The sequence below is a fragment of the Sebastes umbrosus genome, chromosome 7 (assembly GCF_015220745.1).
Source record: "Sebastes umbrosus isolate fSebUmb1 chromosome 7, fSebUmb1.pri, whole genome shotgun sequence".
NCBI lineage: Eukaryota > Metazoa > Chordata > Actinopteri > Perciformes > Sebastidae > Sebastes > Sebastes umbrosus.
Window position 1 is genome coordinate 16,735,204 of NC_051275.1, and position 24,740 is coordinate 16,759,943.

Below are 24,740 nucleotides of genomic sequence, written 5' to 3' on the forward strand. Positions count from 1 at the left end.
GTCATTCACACATGACAGTTGGCTGCCTGGCTGGTCAGAGGTGGGGCAGAAGGCAGGGTAAGTGGCGCTGCTGCAGTGTGCCTCTACCAGTCTGGATGACAAGACGGCAGCAAACACAAAGTGAGAAAAGTTCAACTTTTAGAAGGGAGCTGCCTTCTGCATAAAACAGATGAGCCCAAAGGTTTAAACTACCACCTAAACCCACTTACTTAACCTAAATCATACTGTATCAGCACAGGTCTACATGAGAGCAGTTGGTCAAAAGGTAAACAAAGTAATACATGTGATGGCTTCTAATAATGTGGCTCAAGAAACATCCAGACACTGCTGGAGTATAATTATGCAAAAACTCTGGAATCAATTCCAAGTAGCTGCGTGCAGATCAATAATAAACAGACAGCACTCGCATTAGACTGAATCTGAAAAATTACAACACCAGGCTTCACACACATCCCACACAATACCAGTCCTCAAATTTCACATCCCTAAACTCAGACAACATAGACCACCAGTATTTTAGGTTTGTTTGCACAACACTGCAGACACAGCAATGACAGCTGAACAGTAAATAATATCACAACATGTCTATGTTGACTTCATGCCTTTAGCAATGTAAGACATAACTCCGCATCAACAGCAGCCTCTCTCATGTTATGATGAACTATGATGACGGTTAAAAAAACAAAACAGAGCAGCCATTTTAAACCATCTCCCACATGAAACCAGGCCTGCGTCTGAGAGAGAGAAAGCTGCCAGACCAGATGGAGAGTGACATTATGAGCAAACAACAGTTGTATGCTCCATTTTTAAATGAGGGGGTATTTTGTAGGCAATGTGTAGGTAATATTTGTCACTTCCAGCCTCCTCAGGAGCGATAAGACAGCAAGGAATTTCTGTTTGACGAGGGAATAAAGTCTTACGCAGACATTTGGACAGGATGAGAAATCCTCAGCCAAATGCTGATAGACGTCACTGAGACTGGTATGTTCCATGTCTATTCTACCATTTACTATCAATCTCCAGCTTTGTCGGTAAAAAGTTATCATGGTTTAGGGCTACAGTGCAGAGGGACGCAAGGTTAAAGGGCAGGGTTAATCACAAAACACACACCCAACAGACGCACACATTTCAACACACTGCATAATAAATGAATGTACCCACTAGAGCTATTCCACAGGGCTGATATTATCAGCAGCTATTATTATGTCACAGACATATCAGCATTAGTGTCCATTGTTGGTTAGGAAAGACAAATATCCCAACACAGAAAAACTATTTAGAAACAGTCTCAACATTACATAGTTTATCTAGCAGACACCAATGTTTGTCACCAATGACAACAATTTGCAAGACCTGACTAGCTATTTGACAGCTGAGCAGATGCTGGTCCCCAGTCTGCTGATAGGTAGGGATGTACCAATCAAGTTTTACCTAATACCAAATTCTGATAAAGATATTTATACTGCCATAGATTATACAGCTACACTAATAGCTCTGTAGAGATGCACCGATTGCAATTTTCTTGGCTGATTACAATCTCTTAAAAGTCTGACCTGACGATTCCGATTTTCTTTCTAAGAACTATAACTGATAGCAAACAAAAAACATTTTTGTAACTTTTCTTTCATGAAAAATTGAAATTCAATTGTATGTTCATAAAAAAACATTATTAAATAACTTACATTTTCTCCCAAAACTGCACCAAGTTTCAGGACCTGCTCTCATTCTCACTCAAAAAAATCTCAAAGTTGTTTTAAGGTTGTTCTTACGGCTTACTTTGGACTTACAGGGGTAACAAATTGCGAGCTTGATGTCTTCTTCACTGAAGAACTTCCACACCGATGGCATGATGTGTGTGTTTGGCTGTGACGTTACCGTCTTTGCCACTGTGTGTGCGACGTAAAACCATCATGCGACACGTGTGCAAATTTGACCGGCAAAAAATATTTGAAACTGATCATGCCGGATCAGCTTTGACCGGTGATCAGTGCATCTCTATAGCTCTGCAACCAAACGTTCCTACAATGATTTTCATTTATTTCTAAAAACTTGCAAGCTTTTTTCTATTTCCGCACATTCTTTGCCTCAGTGATAGTGTGAACTTTATTTCCTCTCATGTTTTTATTGCAAATTGGGTGTTAATAACACCTATACGACAGCTGGCATTATCAGCAGACATTTGACAATGTTAACTCGGCTGATTTAACACTCAAATATTTGCAGTCATGTTACTCCCAATAGGATGAAAAGGTGCGTCACAGAGGATATACAACACTCTCAACACTCACGTTCCATTTATCGATGACTTCAAAAAGGTTTTTAAGCCTTTTCCTCTATTGGCTTTGGCCCAGAAAATGGTCTGCCTCTAGCGCGAACTGAACTAACTTCTAGGTTTTCAAAGCCTTTGTCCATTCTGTACAGTGAAAGCTCTGCTATCAGTGTGTAACTTGGTCTACAGCCACAACACATAACATTTCATGGGTCACGGAGCCTCTAATAACCTGTTGCCAAGTGGGCCTTGGGTCTGATGACATGAGACGGAGCTGCACGTAGGCCAAAGAGTTTGGCCGCTTGCAGGATAAACAGTCATTAATGTGAAGGAATTGTCTGGATTGCAAGTAGTAGACTTTAACTTACTTGTACACAAAGCTGTATAACAATAACGTTATAGTACTCTAGCATGCTCTATCATTCTCTACAGTTACTGTGAAAAACTATCTTGCATCATGACTTAACAAAAACACTCCCTTTGCATTAAAGAGTGTTTGCATGGACTGATAAGTCTGATAAAATAAATGACTTAGCACATGCTTCCAGTATGATCCAGTGCTTTTGTAATCACATGCTTTGCTGATATAGGCCCGAGCTGCACCAAGACTGAATTGGCCAACCAGGAAGGAGAAATGAAGGGAGCAGGGGAAGCAACACAGCATGTTGGGAAGTTCAGGAATCTCAGGATATGATGTAGTATTTGCCCAGGCCTGGAGGGAAAGAACAGGCGTCCCTCAAGTCTCGACAGGGAGAGGGGAAAGAAAGAAAAAAAAGAGCTCTAGGAAAGATATTATCAGAACAAAATGACATTGACATAGCTTACAAAATTAAACTCGAGGACTAGCCTCACACATTGTATGCTAGCCGATGCCACAAAACTGGATGTCAATTCTGGGAAAACGAAAGTGCCAAGGAAGAGATGGAAAATGACACCCCATCTGGCTACTATTGTTCCCCTGACTCTGTTCCCTCCTGAACCCCAGGTGTTTATTTTGAATGGCAGCTTTCTAACCCCTGCTCAGAGGCTCATTTCGTGACTCCTATTAAACCAGATATATGTTGCTTTGTGAACATTCAATACCCATCCAACACATTCTTCCCTCTGCTCTTACAGCAGTAACACATACTGTGCATGGATGAAGCTCCAGGCTCTGTGAGCTCAGGCTCGCTTCACTGTTATGTTTCTGACGGATGACATAAGACAGGGACCCGGAGAACCTGACAATAGATCCGCAGATAATGGGTCTGGATGGATTATGGAGCTATTGTGGCACAGTGCTCCTAACAAAGCATGAAGGGCCTTGGAGAGGAGGTACAGATACATTTAATTTCCTTGACTTTGCCTCAGAAACACAGACACACGCGCATACACATTCAGATAGCCTGTCCCACGTGCAGGCATGTCCTAAAGATAGATGGCAGAAGCAGGACAAAGGAAACGTCAAAGGTTCAGGGAGTTCAGCGTTGACACACTAGTAGAGTAATTTAGCAATTTTTGAAAACATGTCACAAGAAGCTATCTCCAAATTTAACATGACAAATAGTATATTATATAGTAATCAGGCTTTGTTAGTCGCAAAAAGTTAAGATGTTATCAAATTATCTAAAGTGCTTATCTAAAGTATGATATGGTTGGTATCAATGACTTCCTTAGGTTTTCTAGTTTCTTATGATGTCAGTATCTTCACTCTAGCTTTAAAACTGAGCCCGCTAAAACCTAAAGCAAGTTGCGTTACTGTGTTATGCGTTAAAGAAATTAGTGGCATTAAAACAAATTTGCATTAACTTTGACAGCCCTATTAAAAACAATTAAAAAGTAAAACAATGCAAGAATAATGACGACTATGGACAGTATGAAATACAAATTGAAGATAAATATATGAACAAATACAAATGCAGACTGCCCATAAGCCTAATATAGCCAGTAATTTTTGGACTGAAATCAACTATAATTTTTTGAGATTTTGGGATTCAAATGATTGTATTCATCTGATCCCTTGGACTTAAAATGTTCCTAATAAATGCACCACAGTGTTATATCTTTGCCTACATTAACACCAGAACACTGTATCATGCGATTGACTTCACTGCCATCAACTGTCTGTCTACCTCTACATCAACGCCACAATCAGTTGGACCTTTGAAACTTAAATAAACTACATGATAAATGTGCTGTGATAAATAATCTGAGCCACAGATCAGTACAGCCATTTAGATACTTGACAGTTCGCAGCGCCAAATGTTTCATAAGGTCCCAGAAATCTTGGCTAACTGGGTTGGACTTTGCCCCCGTGGAGTTGGGCTAAAGATACAGTATTACATGTCCAATTTACCATCAGACTGGCTGCCTGGCATGCGCACTGTGAATTAATACAGAAACATTTAAAAAAGCAACAGGGTTATGTGACAAGCAGTGAGGGAGATGGATGCAACAAACATGTAAATTATTTTGAGTGGGTAGAAGAGATTAAAGTAACATGCAGCTTAAAGTGGCAGTAGGCAGTATATTTTTGGTATCATTGGGCAAAAATTCCATAATAACCTTTAAGCATATTGTAATTCAAGTGTTCTGAGAGAAAACTAAACTTTTGCACCTCATCATGGCTCTGTTTTCAGGCTTTAGAAAGTCTAACCTGTGACAGGAGACTTTGACCAATCACAGGTCATTTTATTGAGGGAGCGTTCCTATTGGCTGTGCTCCGGTCATGGGACCGGAACTTGGCGTTCCTTCAAGAGATTTCACAATAGCTGCCGTGTCACAAACGTTCTCATTTTACAGCTAAACCGTACCCTACAAGATGATTCTGAAAACATTTGAGGCGAGAAATAAGCATTAACGTAACATAATATTGATTCATATTTGATCAGCGCTGCCTAGTTTGACCGTTTGGTCCGAGTTCGCAAGTGATTGACAGCCGGCTCTCATAGACAGCAGATGGACAGCAGAACTCAGATCAGCTATGACTACTTGTTGTTCTCCGGTATGTGAAATCTTGCAGATGCCGTTAGGAGCACTGGAGGACAGAGAGGCAAAGGATTTTTTTTCAGGTTACCTGTTTCATGTACTACTGTCAGGATATAGCGACCGTTTTATAAAAATAACTTTTTTTAATCATATTTGCTCCAATCTCGCCTACTTCAGCTTTAATGTGTGAGGATAAATGGGTGAAAACACAAGTGTCTTTCTGAGTAGCCGTCTGACCAATTGCAAGGGTGTTAATAGAATAATTTATATTCAGTTGAACATGAGGCAGTATTGTTCATGCATATTAACCTTGATGCTTTTTTGCTTCTTTCTACTCCCACTCTCCCTCCCCCATCTGGACATCTCGCATCACTGACCCTTGCCTTGGCCTGGCCTACATTTTTGGTTTTATAAATCACGAAAAAAACAGGACTCTCTCTGGCTTACCCTTAAAACCACACAGGTCACGAAGACACCGTAAGGCCTGCGGTATGTAGTCTTGTACAAATAAACAGATTTGGCATCTTCTCAGACTGCGTAACTATGTCGACTGCCGTCACAGTACTGTCAGCAAACACCAGTTGTCACATTATGACTGCAGGTCCGTTTGTTAAATGATGCCCATTGTCCACACCAGATGAAGGAGCGTGTGAGTCATGGTCAGATCATACGTGACTCGCCAGTTGATCCAAAAAAAGAAATATACATGAAACAACTGTGTACTAAAGCAGTACATCTCATAAGAGGAACAAGACTGCAAAAATGTAAAGAAAAATAGAATCAGTTTGCCGTCATAGAGGAGTAAAGAAACAAGAAATTATTCACATTTAAGAAGCTGGAATCAGAGAATTTAGACTTTAGATTTTTGTTTCTTAAAATAATTACTCAAATTGTTGATAATCAGGATAGTTGGCAATTAATGTAATAGTTGACAACTAATTGATTAACTGATTAATTGTTGCAGCTCTGGTTCTTTATATGAACACAGTAAAGGGCCAAGGCAGTTCCATGTCCTGCATGAGCTTCCTTTTGACATGTTTTCACTGAACAAACAGGAACCGACAGTGGTAAAATGGCACACCTCAAGGAGTGGTGGGATCCACGCACAATGTGGCATACAGCACAGGCCTTGGCCTAAATTTAGATACAGGTGTGCTTTGGCTGTTGGGGAAAAACAGGCAAAGCCTTTATGTTATTTATTTGACTATTTAAAGTAAGACGTGAACTTCTGTTTGAAAAAGGGGCGGGGGCACAGGTGCTGACTAAGGACTAAATACACTGGAGTGTGATGCAAGAGATGAGAGCTCACACAAAAGAACATTCCTTAAAAAAAGACGGCCCATCGACACACCTCTCATGCATCAGTGTCAACATATTACGTTTTTACCGACTACACAGAATATGGACCATGACAGGGCACTTTTTAAACCCAATCTGAATAGAGTGAACAGCTTTTTAGATATGGAGCTGGAGAAAAATGCTGTTAAACGTCTTATGAGAATGAATCCTTGCAAACCATGTTGAACTGTCATGTTCATACAATAGACAAGGAGTATAAATAGAAAGTCATTCACACAAACAGGCGTGCAGAAACAAACACACAAGATTACCATGTCTCCAGGGGTCCTTGGGCTCCACTGCTCCAGAGATAATATCCTCATCTGAGGGAAACGTCACCTTTTTGCCACTTGTTTTTTGTTTATCGTCGCCCTCCTCGACCGAAGGGTATAGTCCAGCCTGGTCTGTGGCAGGAGCTTCTGTGCTGCTGGTCTGGCTTGCATCTGATGGGTTCTCTGCAGTGCTGCAAGCTGGGACATCCTGAGACGTGGACTCTGACTCTAAAGTATTGTCTGAGAGTGGTCTGACATTTGTCGCCTCAGCCTCCAACACCCCACTCTCATCAAGACTCAGATCCACACCTATGTCCATGTCCCCACCATCATCCTCTTCTTCCACAACAAACGTTGCAGGATCAGTGTCCTTATCCTCCTTCATTTTCTCCACCCCAATATCGTCCTTGTGCTGCTCATCATTAGAAAAGATCAAGTCAGTGGGATTCACTACCGTAGGGGTGTCTTGAGCAGTGCTCTTTCTATTTCCATTCACCTCATCAATTTCCAGTGTGTCTTGTGCCTGGTGGTTGTCCTCCTCAGCTGCCTGGAGGTTGTCAGTGAGCTGAGGCATCAGGTAGGTTTCAGAGGCCTCTGTGGGAACAATGTTTTGTTTCTCTGTGTTACTGTCCGTCATCAGTTCAGAGATCCGGGGGGTGACCCCCTCTGTGTTGTTGGTAGTGTTGTGATCATCATCCACACTGCTGGTTTTTGTCTTGACATTGCACAAATCTAGACACTGCTCTTCGATATTCATGTTTTCATTTCCAGTGAAACTCAAGTCTTTTAACTGTGCCAGACAGCCTATAGATGTTGGGTTAAACAGTAACTAGGAACCAACTGACATGGATAAGCCTGTCTCTGGCCTTTTGTCTCACAACAATATACGTAAATGTGCACCTATCCTGGTCCTTTATTGTGACGAAATTATATTCAAGTGCAATCCGAAAATTATATTTTACTGATTTGAATGGTAGTCACAGGTGCACCTATCCTGGTCCTTTATTGACCAAATTATAAACAAGTGCAATCAGAAAATTATACCTATATATACACCTAGATGTTGGGTTAAACAGTAACTAGGAACCAACTGACATGGATAAGCCTGTCTCTGGCCTTTTGTCTCACAACAATATATGTAAATGTGCACTTATCCTGGTCCTTTATTTACCAAATTATAATCAAGTGCAATCAGAAAAATGATACCTATATATACCTTTAAGTTTGTTTTACTGATTTGAATGGTTTTCACAAATCACAGATGACTTTGGTGCATCCTTAAAATAAAAAAAAAAGCAATTTCACACACAAATATCAAGAAATTTGTGATGCCTCTGTGAAATAGATAACTGTTTCAGTAATTATTTATATGCCAACTTTGTTCACCTATCAACCCAGACAGGCAACCACCACTTAATAATGTCTGTGTCCTATTAATCCAAGTGTGAACTGACTAAAATGCTCCCCTGGTTCTTCAGCACATTGCCAGCAGCCAAGGTATTAAAGAGGACCAGGACAGACCAGCAGAAATGAACAAAGTCACTCCTCCATTACTAGTACTAAGCTAGCAGAGAGCTGACACCAAACCGATTCATTTGCATGAGCTGAATGTGAGCTATCTTGCTAAAGTTGTTGCCCAACAACAACGACGTCCAGGCCGGTGTACGGTCGCATGCCCGCTTCTTTACGTTTCTCCCCGACAAAGTCCATTCTTCTGCGTCAAGAAGACAGATATGTGTCCGGCTGTGGCTGTTGTCTCTCAGCCTGTGTTGTCGTGCTGCTCGGCTCCTCGCATCAAACCTCTCAGGCAGCAGCAGACAGAGAAAAAACAGGCGTCACACTCCGAGCGATGAGCATGTTTATGTGGCTAATGTTAGCTCTGGCTTTAGAGGAGACCCAGACGAAGATACTACACCTGTCTGTGCTAGTTATTATTACGAGATTATAAAGATGTTCCCGGGTTTTCGTTGAGTAGTCTCTGTATCCAGGAGGAGAAGTACGTTGAACCTGTTTTTTGTCTACCGTTCGCTAGCTTGTTGAAGTCCAACAACTGTTTGTTGTTCATACGTCTTACGTCAGCACGTCGTTACGCACACGGGGGGGGGACGTTCAACAGACGTCAGTGTTACAGAAAGGCTGCAAAACATGCACACAAACATGAAAAGGGTTGTATTTTAAAGGGGTTTAGAGCAGAGGTTTAGAGATTTTACTATCAAAAGAGACATTTTAGGCAAAAAATAAGTAAAAAAAAAATCTGTCTGGAGCCGCAAAACATTTGAGCATTGTGATGAAGGTGACACAGTTTATAGTCTAAGTATATAGTATATAACTCTAATGCAGTGAGGGCCAAAGTGCAAATATACTTTTTTTAATTATTTTTTTTTATTTATTTGCACATATATAAAACTGCACAAAATCTAGTCAATGAAAAAAAACAAGAAATGTGTCAGGAGAGGTCAAGAAGCCTTACAGGCTTATACAAAGGACCTTCCCCCCAACCCCAGGAGAAAAAAAAAAACATTAACAAAAAAGGAAGAACGATCTAAACTAACATAATTTTAAAAATACAGCAAAAGTTAAACAACAACAAGAAGTACACAAAATATGCAGAAAAACCTAACCAAACAGTGAAAAATAATCCAATAAAAACAATGAAATACATACAAAAAACAGTACAGAAAAAAAGAAAATGTATCTAAACATATCAAAAGATAAGACATGAATTAAATGTGATGATAATTTCCTTTTAAAATGTTCCAAGGATAACAAGCTCTACTACAGAGTATTAGAGCCACATTGAGGGCATTGAGATTTCCAGAATAAACTCATAATATTACAAGAAAAAAAGTCGTAATATTATGAGAATAAAGCCATAACTTTACGAGAAAAAAACGTTGTAATATTACGAGAATAAAGTCATAACTTTAAGAGAAAAAATAAAATAACACGTAAAATTATTACTTTATAATATTATGACTTTATTCTCATAATAGTATGACTTTTTTTCTCGTAAACCTATGACTTTAATCTCATATTACAACGTTATTCTCAAAATCTCAGATTTATCTTATTTTTTTCCTCAACGTGGCCCTAATACTCCGTCGTACCATAGACCTACAACAATGATAAATAAAAGTGAAAATGTAAACAAAAAACAGCCATTCATTTCCACTAATTTTTAAAAAAATCCACAGGGAGCCACTGGAGAGGGGCTAAAGAGCCGCAGGTTGCAGACCCCTGGTTTAGAGGAATATTTAGGTTATAGAATAGTTAATTAATAAAGACAGTGTTGCTTACTTTTATTGTAATTCTTTGACTCCAAAATACAATTGATTTTATTGTAGTGTTTGACTAATTCCACATACAAACAAAATTAAATCTTCCCCAAATTTCAATGTAATTCCCCCCCGTTTAACTATAAGGATTCCATTAAAAGAAAAAGTAAAAAAGGTCACGACTGCCAAACACAGTTATCTTACTGCTAAACAGTTTCTGTAGCATTTCATTCCACCAGCATTGTATATTTCCAACCTTCTGCTCAAGTTGGGATGGCTGATTGTTACACATGTTTAAACTTTTACGTAAATACTTGATTTAGCAGAGAAATGGCTTCAAATGTGCGCATCAGATATTCTACAACTGGTGTCTTCAACAACCAACATGCATGTTTAGAGTGGGGTTTGAATCCTGGTCCTTTTAGTTTGGATGGACGCACAGGAAAGACCATATCAATAAATAAATAGAAAAGAGTCCAGAAAGGTGCAACACTGATGCTGAGCTGAGTTGGAGGACAAAATGAGGCTTGTGATCTGTGCTGAAGGTGATTGGAATCACAGCACTCTCTGATCATGTGAAGACCATGCGCCAAGCCACAGACTATTGGTCCGTGCATGTGAACAATGCATGGGCTGGTGAGGGGATGCTTTTGGGTTAAACTGCTGCACCTTCTGAACAGAGGTAACAGTTATAATTTTTGCACTACTAATGCTTTCTGGGCCTATCTTGTACAGGCCAGTTAGACCTACCAGCTTTTTAAAGAAATATTCTCAAGTAAAAAGTTGGTTTATCTAAAGTTGACCACAAAGTGAACAGCATCAATGTCAACTTCAAACAGCATAGTTGCCCTTTCTGGACAGCATGTAAGATAGTTGAGACATCCACATTCTGTAGAGAGCAGATGCCAAGGTTTTTAATCTTACAAATGGTTTAGGGTCACTAGACTCCTCAAAAAGCAGGAAATAAAGCCCATTGTCTTAGCATTCAGAGAAATTTGTCCAGCCCCTTGCAGCTGCTTTCAAGACACGGTGGTCTCTTGAAGTAGAGAAATTTCCCCAGAAAGTCTACCGCTTCCAGTACCTTGCTCAATAAGTAATAAGATAAGCACACTTTTAAAAAACTTAACATCTTTATTATAAAATTTAATATCAACATTTGAAAACCTGTACATTCATAATTTAAAACTCTTGAGACTGAACATCCTTAGCTGTGCCGTTTTCCTTGGGTGCGTGGGTCTTCTTGGGGAGAAGCATGGTATGGATATTTGGGACGACCCCGCCATTTGAGATTGTGACCCCTGCCAGCAGCTGCTTGAGCTCTTCATCATTTTTCACCGCCAATAAGATGTGGTGAGGAGTGATGCGGTGCTTCTTGCCGACACGGCAGGCGTTTCCTGCCAGCTCGAGGATTTCGGCGCAGAGGTACTCCAGGACGGCTGCGAAGTACACTGCAGCGCCAGAGCCAACTCGCTGAGAATATTGGCCTTTCTTCAACAGCCTGTGGATGCGGCCCACTGGGAAGGTGACCCCCGCTCTGGTAGACCGGGACACTGAAGTTTTTGGTGGGGGCACAGGTTTCTTCCCACGGCCAGACATCTTTATTCTAGAGTTGAGAGAAATTTTTAGCTAATTTCAAATCAATTCAATAAATTTTCACCTCCAACTAGAGAAGAACATTAAAACATCTGCTATGTTTGAAATAAAGGCCTAAGGTTAAATGGCTTTAAGAGCAGCTACTTGGAACATGTTTAAACATTAGAGACACCACCATCTTACAATGCACAATATAACAAATGATAAACTCATTCTCTTGAGGTAGAACCACATCAAACTTTAAAGACCACTCACCAGTATCCTTGCACTCCCTTCATGTTGAGACAGCAGCTAAACACTGAAACACAGAAAACTGCTTTTATATGAGGCAGGCAGTAATTTGTTGATTGCTGACACCTGGCTCCTCTGCTACTTGGAGTTACCTGGATCACCTGATCACCTACATTTGACAAATGTGGAGAATGAATGTGAAGGAGACAGTGAGAAAGAACCATGGTATTCTTTGCAAAAGGAATAACGCAGCATAGCAGGATAACTAAGAGAGTCAGAAATAAGGATACAGAAATAATCAGGGTTAGATCTAAGAAACAACATAAGCATGAGGAAATAAGTAGAACAAGATATGATGTGAGGAAACAAGCTAAGGAGAACAATCAGGTCGTATCAGGTGAAATTCTGGGCCCTTTTGGCAATGGTAATAGCTGTACTGCTGGAGTTGAAAGGAAATATGAGGAAATGGACTTAATTAAAGGAGATTTCTGAGTGTCGTGGGTGTTTCTGGAGAACGTGTGCAGCAGCAGTTGAAAGAACAAACACCTGGAAAATAGAGAATTTATAGCAGAGTGGGAAATGGGTGGGAAGGAGTTATTTAATTTAGTAAGTGGAGTGGATTTTAGTTTAAATCCAGTATTTGGTGGTATACAACATTTTGGATGCTAGCCGTCATTACAAACCGAAGAAGAAGAACCTACATTTGACGACGTTATAGACGAATGTACTGAGTAACACTGCATGTGGAAAGTTTTGTTTCTTGATGCAAAAGAGTAGGTTGTGCTTTTCTGCACAAGCACACAATAGTTGCACAAAAAGTCAGTTGTAGCTCTAAGATCATTACACTGTGAGTGGCAGCGGGATTACCTGAACATGCTGGTGATATGTGTGCATAGTGTTTAAATTACCGGAGAAAAGGGAAAATGGAGAGAGAAGTTTCAAGTTTCAATGGCAGTGAATGAGATTTCAACAGTGCAACCTCCCAATCAATCACAGATAAGAGCTACACAATTGCTGTGGGTTGGATTGGAAAAATCTGAGCAAGATATGTAGGAGTAATAGGCAGTGGTGCAGTGGGTGCACTTAATTGCAATTTTGAGGCCCTTGTTCTTCCATTTTATACTACTTTATACTCCCATTCCACAACCTGTCAGAGGCAAATATCAAATAAAATGTATTATTTTAATACAATACTACAGAGTTATTCTGCTGCATATTGAGCACTCTTCTTTTTGATACTAATATTTTTTGTTCCTTTACTTTAGTATAATATGTGTGTGTAAAAATAAAACTATTGGACTGTCAGCAGTTCCTTTTTTGTTTTAAAAACCCCACAACCCCTCACTCTGTTTTATTAATGTGCTGAAGTGAGCCCAGCAACTAAGATCTAAAAAATTATATTAGTAAAAAAAAAAAAGAAACATATGGTAATTTTCTAGTGCAAAAATGTTTTGCACGCACAGTGTGGGACAAATGTCTATTTGAAGAAGTATTTTCTTTACCAATGGTGTCTACCTATATATGTAGACGAGTGTTTACAGTAATATTGACTCTTGAACTCTACTGTCCTCACTTTAACACCTTAAATGAATATATTTGTTCATGCTTTCTTTGAGAAACACATGCATCTGGACACGCTGCTCATAAAACATATATTCTTTTAAACATAAAAAAGACAATTTAAACAACGTAGCATGTCATTTTTTCCACCTATTTTAATACATTTCATACCATCATGTGCTGAAAAACTTCAACAGCAGATGGCAGCACAAGGCTTCAGATTTAACTCCTAGCTTGTTGCAGTTTGTCTTTATTGTTTTTTACTCCAATTACATATTCTTAATAAAGGAGCATTTATGAAACCACACTTAGTGGTGTCATGATCCTTCACTTTATGATTAGGTGCTTGACTGTGTCTGTCTCCTTGAGCGCCTGATGTGCTTACTAACTAACTGCTTGGTGGGGGGAGGGGGGGTGATGATGACTCATCTCCACTGTGTACAACCCGGTATCAAGTGTTTCATTACATGCAGAAACAGACAGAGATAAACAGGGATTTATTCACGTTTAAAGGTCTCAAAGGCAATTCAGGACTAGTAACCCAAACTTGGTAACCCATGTTTTTAGGCCTATTAGTATTTTTTGGTGTAATTTTTGAGGTGAAACACTGATTAAACTAAGCATCAAAGATAATTATTGACTTTGGAAATAGGATAGAAGGTCCACTAATTTACTCTTTCAACTGTATTACAGTCTTCTAGCTTGCTGCAAGCTCAGTAGCTGTTTACATTTCATTCATAACTTCTTTTTTTTAGCAAATCCACATAATGCATATCACCTTTTTTAGCAACTAAACTCGCATTTCAATCGATCCATCCCCAAGACAACTGGGCAGTCTCCATCTGCTGATGAAGACCATGTGATGCGGTTGAAAGAAAAAGCTAGTAAGTTGACATTAAACCTGCAGTAGGCAGAATGTTTTGACATTATTGGGCAAACATTCCATAATAACCTTTCAGCATATTGTAATTCAAGTGCTCTGAGAGAAAACTAGACTTCTGCACCTCCTCATGGCTCTGTTTTCAGGCTTTAGAATATCTAGTCCGTGACGGGAGACTTTGGCCGATCGCAGATCATTTCAGAGACGGAAGCAGCGTTGAATAACTTGTGAACTCCGATCAAACGTTCAAACTAGGCAGCGCTGATCAAATAATCAATATTCTGTTACTGTAATGCCTATTTCTCCCCTCAAATGTTTGCAGAAACATCTCGTAGTGTACTGTTTAGTTGTAAAATGAGAAAGTGTGCTCTGGCTGGTGGGCGGTATTTCCTCAACTGATCTCAACATGGCTGCTGGGTCACAAACTTTATCATTTTACAGCTAAACAGTACATTACAAGATGTTTCTGCAAACATTTGAGGAGAGAAATAGGCATTACAGTAACAGAATATTGATTCATATTTGATCAGCGCTGCCTAGTTTGACCGTTTGATTGGAGTTTGCGAGTGATTGACAGCTGCTCAGAGACGGCAGACTCCAGCTTTGCTCTGATTGGTTGTTTTCCTCCGGTCTGTGAAAACTTGCAGATGCCATTAGGAGCACCAGAGGACACCGGAGGATACCAGAGGACACAGAGGCACATCATTTTTTTCAGATTACCTGTCTCATGCACTACTGTCAGGATATAGTGACCGTTTCATAAAAATAACTTTTTTTAATCATATTTGCTCCATTTCTACCCACTGCTGCTTTAAGTCCATTACTGTTTAATCAGTTTCATTGAATGGACAGAGGGGGCTGATTTTATTCAATAAAGGTTAGTTCACGGCTATAAAACACTTGTTTCTGATTGGAGAACATACACAGATTGAGACGAGTTTGATGTTTCATATAAAGCTTGCTTGCTTTTGTCTGTCTGATATGTTACAGTATGCATGTGTTTGTAAAGGCCCCTAGAGCAGCTCTCAGGACGTTTGAACTCTGCACCAAACAAGGATTTAAATTGCCAATGGCACACATGAACTGAGCAGAATGTGCAAAGACGAGCTCCCCTTGCTGAGCTAAAAGTAAATATTTTAACATCACACTGGAAGCGACCTCAGCCACATTTTTTTCAACATGTTTTCTCAGTTTCTTTTTGCTTTAACGCAATGACTGGTGGCTCTGTCATTGTCAATATCCTCATTGCCAAATTTGAAGGCAAACAGCTTCGTCCTTCTCCCCCATGTGCCGACAGTGAGAGATAGAGGGGAGACACGCAGAGACATTTTGACTGTTCCGATTCACTTTAAAACGTGGCAAAGAGCCAATCGCAGAGCAGCGGGAAGACGAATTAAGCGGGGACCTTCCCAGCAGGTCGTCCTTGGACAGATTGGATGTGATTCTGTTCAACCTCTCAACATCCTCCGACACGAGGAGGACAGGACAGGACTCACGAGCTGTCACGGAGCAGTTCCCATGATGCATATCTCTGACTTTCAAGTATGTAAAGTATAAAGCCAGTGCACACATTGAACACACATTGTTCCTATAACAAAATTTATTTGCACTCAAGTGGAGAGTAGATCAGTGCATAGGCTATAGTTTTTCATCATGTGAGTTGTCATCATTGAAACAAGCCATTTGTTTTTCTGTGCAGTTCTCCTGAGAGCCTTCGTCTGGATAAAGGCTGAAGGCCGTCTGTATTTATTAGCAACAGTAGCTACTAACACTGAAGTTTGCAGTCTGCTGCCGAGTGAGAAGAGGAGATGAAAGGGAGAGCGGAGGAAGCTACGAAATGATCCAAACATACGATTAAACTCACAGATTGAAGGCAAAACCAGACACCAAAGCCCCTAACAAGATCTCTTTTATGTCTGCTAAGCCACGATAACTTAAATAAGATCTCTCCCTTATATGCTTTCTGTCACAAAACTGACTGAATATATAAGTAGGTCTTTTTCTCTGTCTTTGCACCAGACAGGTGGACAGGTAAACAGTGAAGGCAGCCCTCTTTAGCTGAGACATGGAGGCCTCTTCCTCTTTTCCCTGAGCAGTAATAAATCTGTAGATGTGGCTTTTAGGAGGATTGCACTGTTACTTTGACTTCTAGTTTTTCCCCTTTCCTCAGCTTTATGGAGATGTCTGTGGCGGACTACAGGAGATTGGGCCTGATCTTTGGAAAGCAATTGATCTTCTACATGAAACCAACTCAAGGGTCAACGACTTCTTGCATACAATTCTTGCAGACACACTTGTACGACGACAGACATGCTTTCACATGGAAAGAGTGGTGTTCCTGACAACATTCAAAGGGCAATAACCCCTCTGAAAATAACCAAATCTGTAGAAAATATTTATTGCAACTGTTCACCTCTTTCAACAGATAATAGCCTATTCATCATTAACCACTTTTTCCTCATTCATAAACTCCCAGGTGACGGCGACATTAGCCTCATAATGCCTCATTGACAGCAGAAAAAAGGTGTTAAATACGTCTGGCCCCTCTTGTAATTTGAAGTCAATAAAGAGAAAATTAATGTGAGGTGTTCACACAGTAATTGGAGAGTGAGTCATTCTCTGAGTGCATCTACTTTAATTATGAAACCTTATGGACACCCACAGTGCAGCCGGGTGTCTCGAGGTCCCAGGATCCTTAGGTGCTTAAAGTCTGTCGCCTCCTGAAAAAAAAAATGCCTGCGAGGCTGTGATTGTTTTTCCATGACTTCTTCTGCAACAGACTGGGCTCATTCCCATTAAATAAAGGAGAAACTACTTTGAGAGGCTAAGACTCAAAGTTATTTTCTGAGTGAAATCTTATACATTCTGCATTTATACGTTTTATGTGTAAGTTTTCATTCGTATGTTAATCTTATTGCTCTGAAGCATATTTTTTAGGACCTATTATGCTTATCTTCAGGTTCATACTCGTATTTTGGGTTCCTACTTGAACATGTTTACATGCTTTAATGTTAAAAAAAACCCCAGTGCGTGCCAAACTATCTGCTAGGCAGATTTTATGCAAATGTGTTACTTGGTGACATCACTACGTTACAGACGAGGCGTGACTTCAAGCAAGGCAGTTCAGGCAGTTCAGGAGCAGTGTTTCTGTGGGGGAGAGTAACTCCCTTTGGCGTGGACTTTAGGCGTTGTAACTTTGCAGACCTTTTACATGCACAAAAACCTATATAACACACTGAAGGAGAGGGAAAAAGCACAAAAGCATAATAGGTCCTCTTTAAAGGAATAGTTAGACATTTTTGGTGAAAAATCTTGTTCGCTTTCTTGTTCGAGAGTTAGACGAGAACATTGAGTCATTATGACACTGTATTCGTCAGCCATTGCTTGGAGAGGGTCATTGCCAGTCCACTGGCTGATAAAAACCCACATCTGCAGCTGCTGCCCTGCATGGAGGATCTGCTCTTCATAAGAAAGGAGGCACCTGGCATCTTCACTGCTTATCCCTTGATCAATCCAGATATCTTGCTTGTATCAGGATGAGCCGGTAAACCTTTCTGGTGAGCAGAGAAAGTGTGCGTAGTGAGAGTCGCTTCACATTCTGGCCAATGCTGAGAGCTCAAAAAGAGAGCGAGGGGCAGTTTATTTTACACACAGCAGTCCAATGAACAGAAAATACAGGCATATCTTAAAATAATATTCACATGTCCTTATGCATATTAAAAGAGTTTGTTGCTGTAATTGCCCCTCCGGCCCATTATATTAAAGGTACAGTGTGATTTGGCAGCATATAGTGGCGTGGTTGCAGATTGCAACCACCTGAGTACCCCTCTGCTCACGCCTCCCTTTCCAAATCGGCGGTAACATGAGCCATCAAGTGCAAAACTCTGGTAACGACATTCACCTCGCTCAGAGGCCATCCTTACCGTAATAACTCTACTTTAGGAGCAACGGAAGTCAGACGCCAGCTGGCGGTACCACGTTTTTTCACTCTGTGGCTCATGTTAACGCAGTTTAACAAGTGTGTTGGAGAACTACAGTGGCCTTCAGGTAAGGTAAAAACGGGAAAAGCTCTCTCTAGAGCCTGTGTTTGATTTTCTGGGCTACTGTAGAAAAATGGCGGACTCTGTGAAGAGGACCCACTCTCTATGTAGATATGAAGGGAAAACACAACAATTCTTTCAGTTTCAGATGATTATACTCTCATGAAAAGATAGTTATGAATATTATATTTCTACTAATAGATCCCCCGAAATGTTACACACTGTTCCATTAAGAGGTTCCTCGCTGACGTGTTTCCCATGTAAGTAATAAGTCAACAGTCTTTGTTCTGCGCAAAAATGACTTTGAATGTTCAACTGAAGCTAATATGAGGCTTCACCAGTCTGTGTTAGACAATTCAAATGGGTATATTCCAAAGATACAGTCTTTTTTAGTATGAAATTCATTCTTGTGTTTCCTTGGACAATGTTTCCTTGCTGAGCTGCATTGGAGGGAAAAAAAGAAATGGTACTAAAAACACAATAACTTTGATAGATTCAAGTTTGTGTAGTCTTTGCTCGGTCATCCTGCTATGGTAAAGTCATAACATTAGGCTAGGTCTGTTTCCAAAAGTAGTCCCTCCTGTGCTTACTATTTCTGGAAATTGTGAACTTTTTTATCCTTTCCGGCCCTTCCTCTCTCGTACCATCCTCCCATCCACCTTCCTCATCTTTTGCATCATTCTACGCATCTTTTATCCTCCCTAGGTCCTAAGCCAGCTGTGATGGCTACCATATGTCCATACCACATGTCACCGGTTTCCCAATAAAAAAAACAAAAAAAAACATTTCCCTTTTTAAACATTGTGAAAACAGAGGGTGTATCTTGGGGGAGATATAAAATCGGGGTAGGATTTGATCTGGCACTGAACACATGTGTGTGGGGATTGACCAGAAGTAAAGAGGCACCGCAAATCCACTGCCACGTCATTAGAAGAAGAAGAAGAAGAAGAAGAAGAAGAAGAAGAAGGGGGAAGACCGAAGGACAAAGAGATTTTCCATCATCCGCCCAGCCACCCCTCCGTCCATCCCACCTGTGCACAACTCCCTGCTTTTAATTCCTCCATCTGTTTTTCTCTCTTTCCTTTCTGTCTCTCTTTCTTTTCAGCCGTAACCTGTTTTGGCTACTGTCCACTGTGTAACTCATTTTTCTAATGTAATTCTCTTCCTGTCCTCTCTCTCTCCTCCTTACACCCTTGGTACCTCATCATCACACACACACAGAGAGGCATTCACACACTTCATTTCTTTAAATATTCATTTCCGCCTGTCTGTGATGTGTTTTGGGGAGTTTCCTGTTCCCAGCCCTGCAGCTTCCCTGAGAACCGCCATGTAGGAAGTGGCAGTCCTGGCACTAGTTCCTCCTCCACCTCCGACTGGTCACATTCCCACCTAGAGGCCGGCAGAGCTGGAAAGAGAGGGAAAGAGAGAGATGGACCTCTGCCATATAGAGGTCACTGTCCATTTAATATTACTGGTTTCTGGATTCTGTTACAAAAATTGTTGTTGCAATAGTCTTTTCCCAGACAATATCACCCTCTTTACTGCACACCCCTGCTCGCTAATAAACTCAGCATATTACTCTATTTCACAGCTGGTGGTTTCTTAGAATTTCTCTAATTCTTTTGACAGAAACAATTCCCAGGTTGTCACTCAGGAAGCTATGCATGTTTTCCCCAACATAAACATTTTATTTCAGACTGGAAAATATCAACTTTTTTTTAAAACTTACTTTTGATTAAAAGTTCAGAGGAACTGTGATGAGTCTCTCTGGTGGTCTGAGTCAAAGGGGGGTCAAAGAGAGGAAACAGATTGACATGAACGTGTGTGCAGCTGATTTGGTTGCTCATCAAATTTTAAGGCCTGGTCACACGTGAAATAGCCTACATCCGCGCCTCTTTGCGAAATGATTTGTTAAGCTAACTGCTAACACACTAGGAGGTTTACTGAAAAGGGAGAAAAAGCTCTACATGCTAATGAGAGTTATTCAAGAGATGGCACATCAGATTCTTGCGATGTCACGAGTTCACGTGAGAATCGTGGAATCAGAAAATCTGTCAGGCTTCAAGCAATGCGTTTATGTCCGGTAAGCCAGATCACGGACCAATCAGCGTCCTGTGAGGAGCTATGGGCAGCAATGGGTGTTCGTTATATGTGTGTGACGCGATGACACGGAGTGACGACTGTTCGTTCCAAAACAACAATTGTTGTTAACCTGAGGAGGTTAGTGTATGCTGCAATAGTATCAGTTTATATCAGAACTGGAGAGCATTTCTTCATTGAAAGAAGAACAGAGAACGGCACTGATGGTGATTCGCTCTTCTCCGACCGGCTTCGGCAAGAGTTTGATTGACAGATGGTTCATCCAATCAACTGCCAAGTATTTTTTGCAAGTGCCTGCCTTTTTCCAATCAGTTTCCAAAGACAGCTTCTCAGATGATTCTGTGTAACAAACCATCTGGCAGGTCAGGTTACCATCGGATGATATTGCCCCACAAACTTTAAATTGGGATGTTGTCATGCAAATATTAAAAAGTTTAGTTTTAAATAAATAGTTTGCACTTGGTGGTGTTGTGCAAACAGATTTACAGACGACTCTTTTATAATGGTGGTCTATGGGGAAAATTATTTTTGAAATACTGCAAATTGGCAGCAAGGCTGAATGGCGGCGTCGTAACCAGCTCTCTTAATACGTCCATGGCCTTTACTCTCGCTACCTCTGGCAGTCTCATATTACGTACTGTAAGACCCGCCCTCTGGAGATTGACAACCAATTAAAAACGACAAATGGCAAACCTGTGACTGTCCACAAACCATTCCTCTGTTGTGGAACGGTTTACACTCAAACAGAGGTCAGCACTGTCAAGACGACTTGCTAGTGGTCTTTTTACTGTTTCCTCTGCTACACATACTCTGATACACGGAGATCATGAAGCTGCTTTTTGGAATATCTCCCTCCTTTATCATAATGGCCTGTGTGCTTGTGTTTTCTTTCCTGCTCTTGCTCAGTTTTTGCTTCCTCTTCTCCATCTGCATTTTCCTGCTCTTCCACGATTTCATCCTTCCTTCCCTCTCCCATGTGGACCTCACGACGCCTCAGGTCTGTCCCTCCCTGCCTGTCGATATGTATAAAAATAACCTGTTGCAGCATTCAGGCCCCTGTGCTGACAGCTCAAGGCCGTTCTCAGGCTTGTGTTTGTTTACGTGCATGTCTGTGTATGTTTGTGTGTTTCAGAGGGAAGAACAGATGCTCTCGTAGCTTCAGGCTTGTTTTTCTCATTCTGGCTACAAACTGGCCTGTGATTTATGTTATTGTGCTGGAAGGGGGCTGAGGGGACAGAGGGACGGACGGAAGGGCCACTGGACAGAGGAAAGTGTTGTAGTGTTGAATGGTCAATTGTAGCTTGGCAAGACCCTGAGATGTTGCCTGCTGGTCCAGGGGCGATACCTGGGGGGTTAGAGGGGGCCAGTGTCCCTGTAAGATTAATCCTGGACCCCCCTCTGGACCCCTGAACTGTGGAAAAAAAAATTTCAGCCCACATTTATCCTCTTAAAAATCCACCAGAATAGTGACCACGCCTGCTGGCCTGGCCGCTATTCAGTCTTTCAGAGGTTGTAATGGGCTCAGTTTTAAAGCTAGAGTGAAGATACTGGCATCATATGAATAAAGAAACCCTGAGGAATCATTTTGCGTCACGGTACCAACCATGCATGCTAGCGTGTCGGGAAGGACGCTAAAAACTGGCTTGGCCATTTTCACAGGGGTCCCTTGACCTCTGACCTTCAAGATATGTGAATAAAAATGGATTCTAGGGGTATTAACGAGTCTCCCCTTTACAGCCATGTCCACTTTAAGCTAATCACATGCAAAAATGGGCAAAAATCATGGCATTATTTGCACGCAGTATAAATGTGTTATTTTCGCCCATTCTAAAATGTTATATTTGAATATTTCTGCATACTGGGGTCCCTAAACAGTCTTGGAATTACATAAATTGGGCATGGCTGGAAAGCTGAGACTCTTGTGGATCCAACGAGTCCAATTGTATTCATGTGTGATGATGTTAGTCCCCATAGTAGCCATTTCATATAGTGAGACCATTTTTCGATTTTTTTTTTTATTATTAATTAAAGGGACTCTATGTAAGAATCAAAAATTGCTTGTTAACAGTGACACCTGTGGCCGTTAAGTCAACGAAAGTCAGCGTCCTGTTGCGCGCACTCGCGCTTGTGCTCGCTCTACATAGACATGAACGAGCATTGATCAACACAGCTGGACACGGCTGGAGCAGGATTAGTGGACACTGTTTTGCAAGACGGGGTTCACTAGATATAACTTTGCAGTTTTGGTGCTTCCGTGTAGTTTGTGTTGGAACAGCGTAGCCACACACGAGCATGCATGGGACACCGACCCGCAATGATTTATAAGAGTGTAAGTGTAAGAAGCTACAAACAGTACCTTTAATTAATACATTTTTATTTATGATTTATTACTAGAATAACTTGATGTACACCACTTATGTGTGACATATACTGTTGACATTTTATCTAGCCCTGTACATCCCCTGTCCTCCACCTCTACCTCCAGATGTATGTAATAGCCTAGTTGTGCTTGGTATTTTTGGTACTCCTGAAATTGCATGTGGCCTGATCACTGCTGGTACACATTACCAATGTAAATGTGGTATTATTACTATGTTTATGTTGGAATGGATAACTCAGTGAAATGTGCATTCTGAAAAGTAAGTGCAACGTGTTTGTTATCACGTAATAAAGTCAGGAAAAAGACGGCACTCCTCAGTGGTAGAAAAGGCAAAGAATCACCTCATGTCTTACAACTTACAGACTACTTACAACTAATAGACTAACAAAACAGCATGAGGTGCTCATCAGAGCATATACATATGACATCAGTCAACAATAAAACAACTGCAGGCACCCGTATACCTGTGAGACCATCCACGACAATTATGGCATTGTGGTCGTTTCAAACATCGTCTTTGATTCACATTTAAATAGCCCATAGTTGACTGATTTTTATGAACCCTAATACAAACAGCAGCATTTTGTACACTGGCATGCCAATGATTTTCCTGTCTGATTAGCTGGTTTTCCTAATATTCTTGTTATTTATGCTTTAGCTGTACACTGTATGTGTCTGTATATACTCACGTTCTCTCCTGCTGTGGTTACCATTGTCTATGATTTAATACAGTCAAACCTCTGAGCCTCCGGTTCCTGAGCTACTTCCTGAATAAATTAATTCAAATGGAGTGTGTGTGATGTTTATATAACATGTTTTTGGTGTTTCTGTGCTGTGACCAAACCACAATCTCTCTCTCTCCCCCTATAAAACATAATGCTATTTCATATTAAGGAAGAAGTTTGTAACGATTTTTGCCAGACATCTTCAAAACAAGTATAATACGGACACCTGCTATAGTGCTCATTGTTATTACAACAGACTTTGTTGATGTCCCCGTAAGCGCTCAGATGGAAATGCTCCATGGCCTCTTGCTGGCCTCACTTCTCTTCCTTCCTACTAGCTGTTGCCACAATCTGCCAAATGTGAGGTACATAGCATCCCAACACACTCAAACACACTCTCTCTCTCTTTCTCTCTCACACACACACACACATTCACACACTCACGCACACACCTGATCTTGACTCAGACCAAGTTTTGGGAATCTGCAGGACCATGTGGCGGCTTGTTTTTATTTAAAGAAGGGTACATGCTTCCAGTAAACCACGGATCTCAGCCGGACATCTGGTTGATGGTGAAATTGTCTGGATTTTGAATTAAAGTTTGTGTTTTCGTGCAGCCAGAGAAAGGTAGAGAGAGGAAATAATACATCAGTTAAAGAAATGAGAGGAGTTTTACAGCAGACCATGAAGAATATCGTGTTTCAACAAAAACATTATTTTTAGAGCGGCCAGCCACAAACAGCCACTTGTACCTGGCAAATGATCATTCGCTAAGCTCCGCCCCCTTAGCTACTGTTTCTATGACTATCAAGCTTCCTGTTCTAGCACAGCGTATACAGTTTACAACGATAATGGTGGCAGATACATTACAAAATGCTTTGTTATTCTTAAAACAATGGGCCCTTGATTTCAGACAAAATGTATGTTTCTCATTTTTAGTGGACAAACCTTGATTTTTATGGCTCAAATAACAACTGTTGCTAGCAGATTTGATCAGCTATAGCTTGCTAGCTAATTAAAGGTGCAGTGTGTAGGATTTGGCAGCATCTAGAGGTGAGGTTGCAAATTGCAACCAACTGAAACTTCTCCCAAGCCAAGTGTGTAGGAGAA

The 24,740-nt window shown here is 40.8% G+C and overlaps 2 protein-coding genes across 2 annotated transcripts in view; both read right to left on the minus strand.

Moving 5' to 3' along the window:
- ppp1r37 (protein phosphatase 1, regulatory subunit 37) overlaps positions 1 to 8,963 on the minus strand; it is a 46,751-nt gene extending 37,788 nt beyond the window's left edge. The window contains exons 1-2 of the mRNA XM_037774861.1: positions 7,997 to 8,963; positions 6,847 to 7,746 (exon numbers count right to left, since the gene is read on the minus strand). Of these exons, the coding sequence (XP_037630789.1) occupies positions 6,847 to 7,603 (757 nt within the window). The 5' untranslated portion in view covers positions 7,604 to 7,746; positions 7,997 to 8,963. The remainder of the gene's footprint in view (positions 1 to 6,846; positions 7,747 to 7,996) is intronic.
- A 2,269-nt stretch (positions 8,964 to 11,232) lies between these two features.
- LOC119490997 (histone H2A, sperm-like) lies at positions 11,233 to 12,094 on the minus strand. Its single transcript, XM_037774550.1, has 2 exons — positions 11,970 to 12,094; positions 11,233 to 11,724 (listed from the first exon to the last, which is right to left on the minus strand). Exon 2 carries the CDS (start codon positions 11,715 to 11,717, stop codon positions 11,301 to 11,303), a length of 417 nt encoding a protein of 138 aa, XP_037630478.1. The 5' UTR covers positions 11,718 to 11,724; positions 11,970 to 12,094; the 3' UTR covers positions 11,233 to 11,300.
- Between the last annotated feature and the right edge of the window lie 12,646 nt (positions 12,095 to 24,740).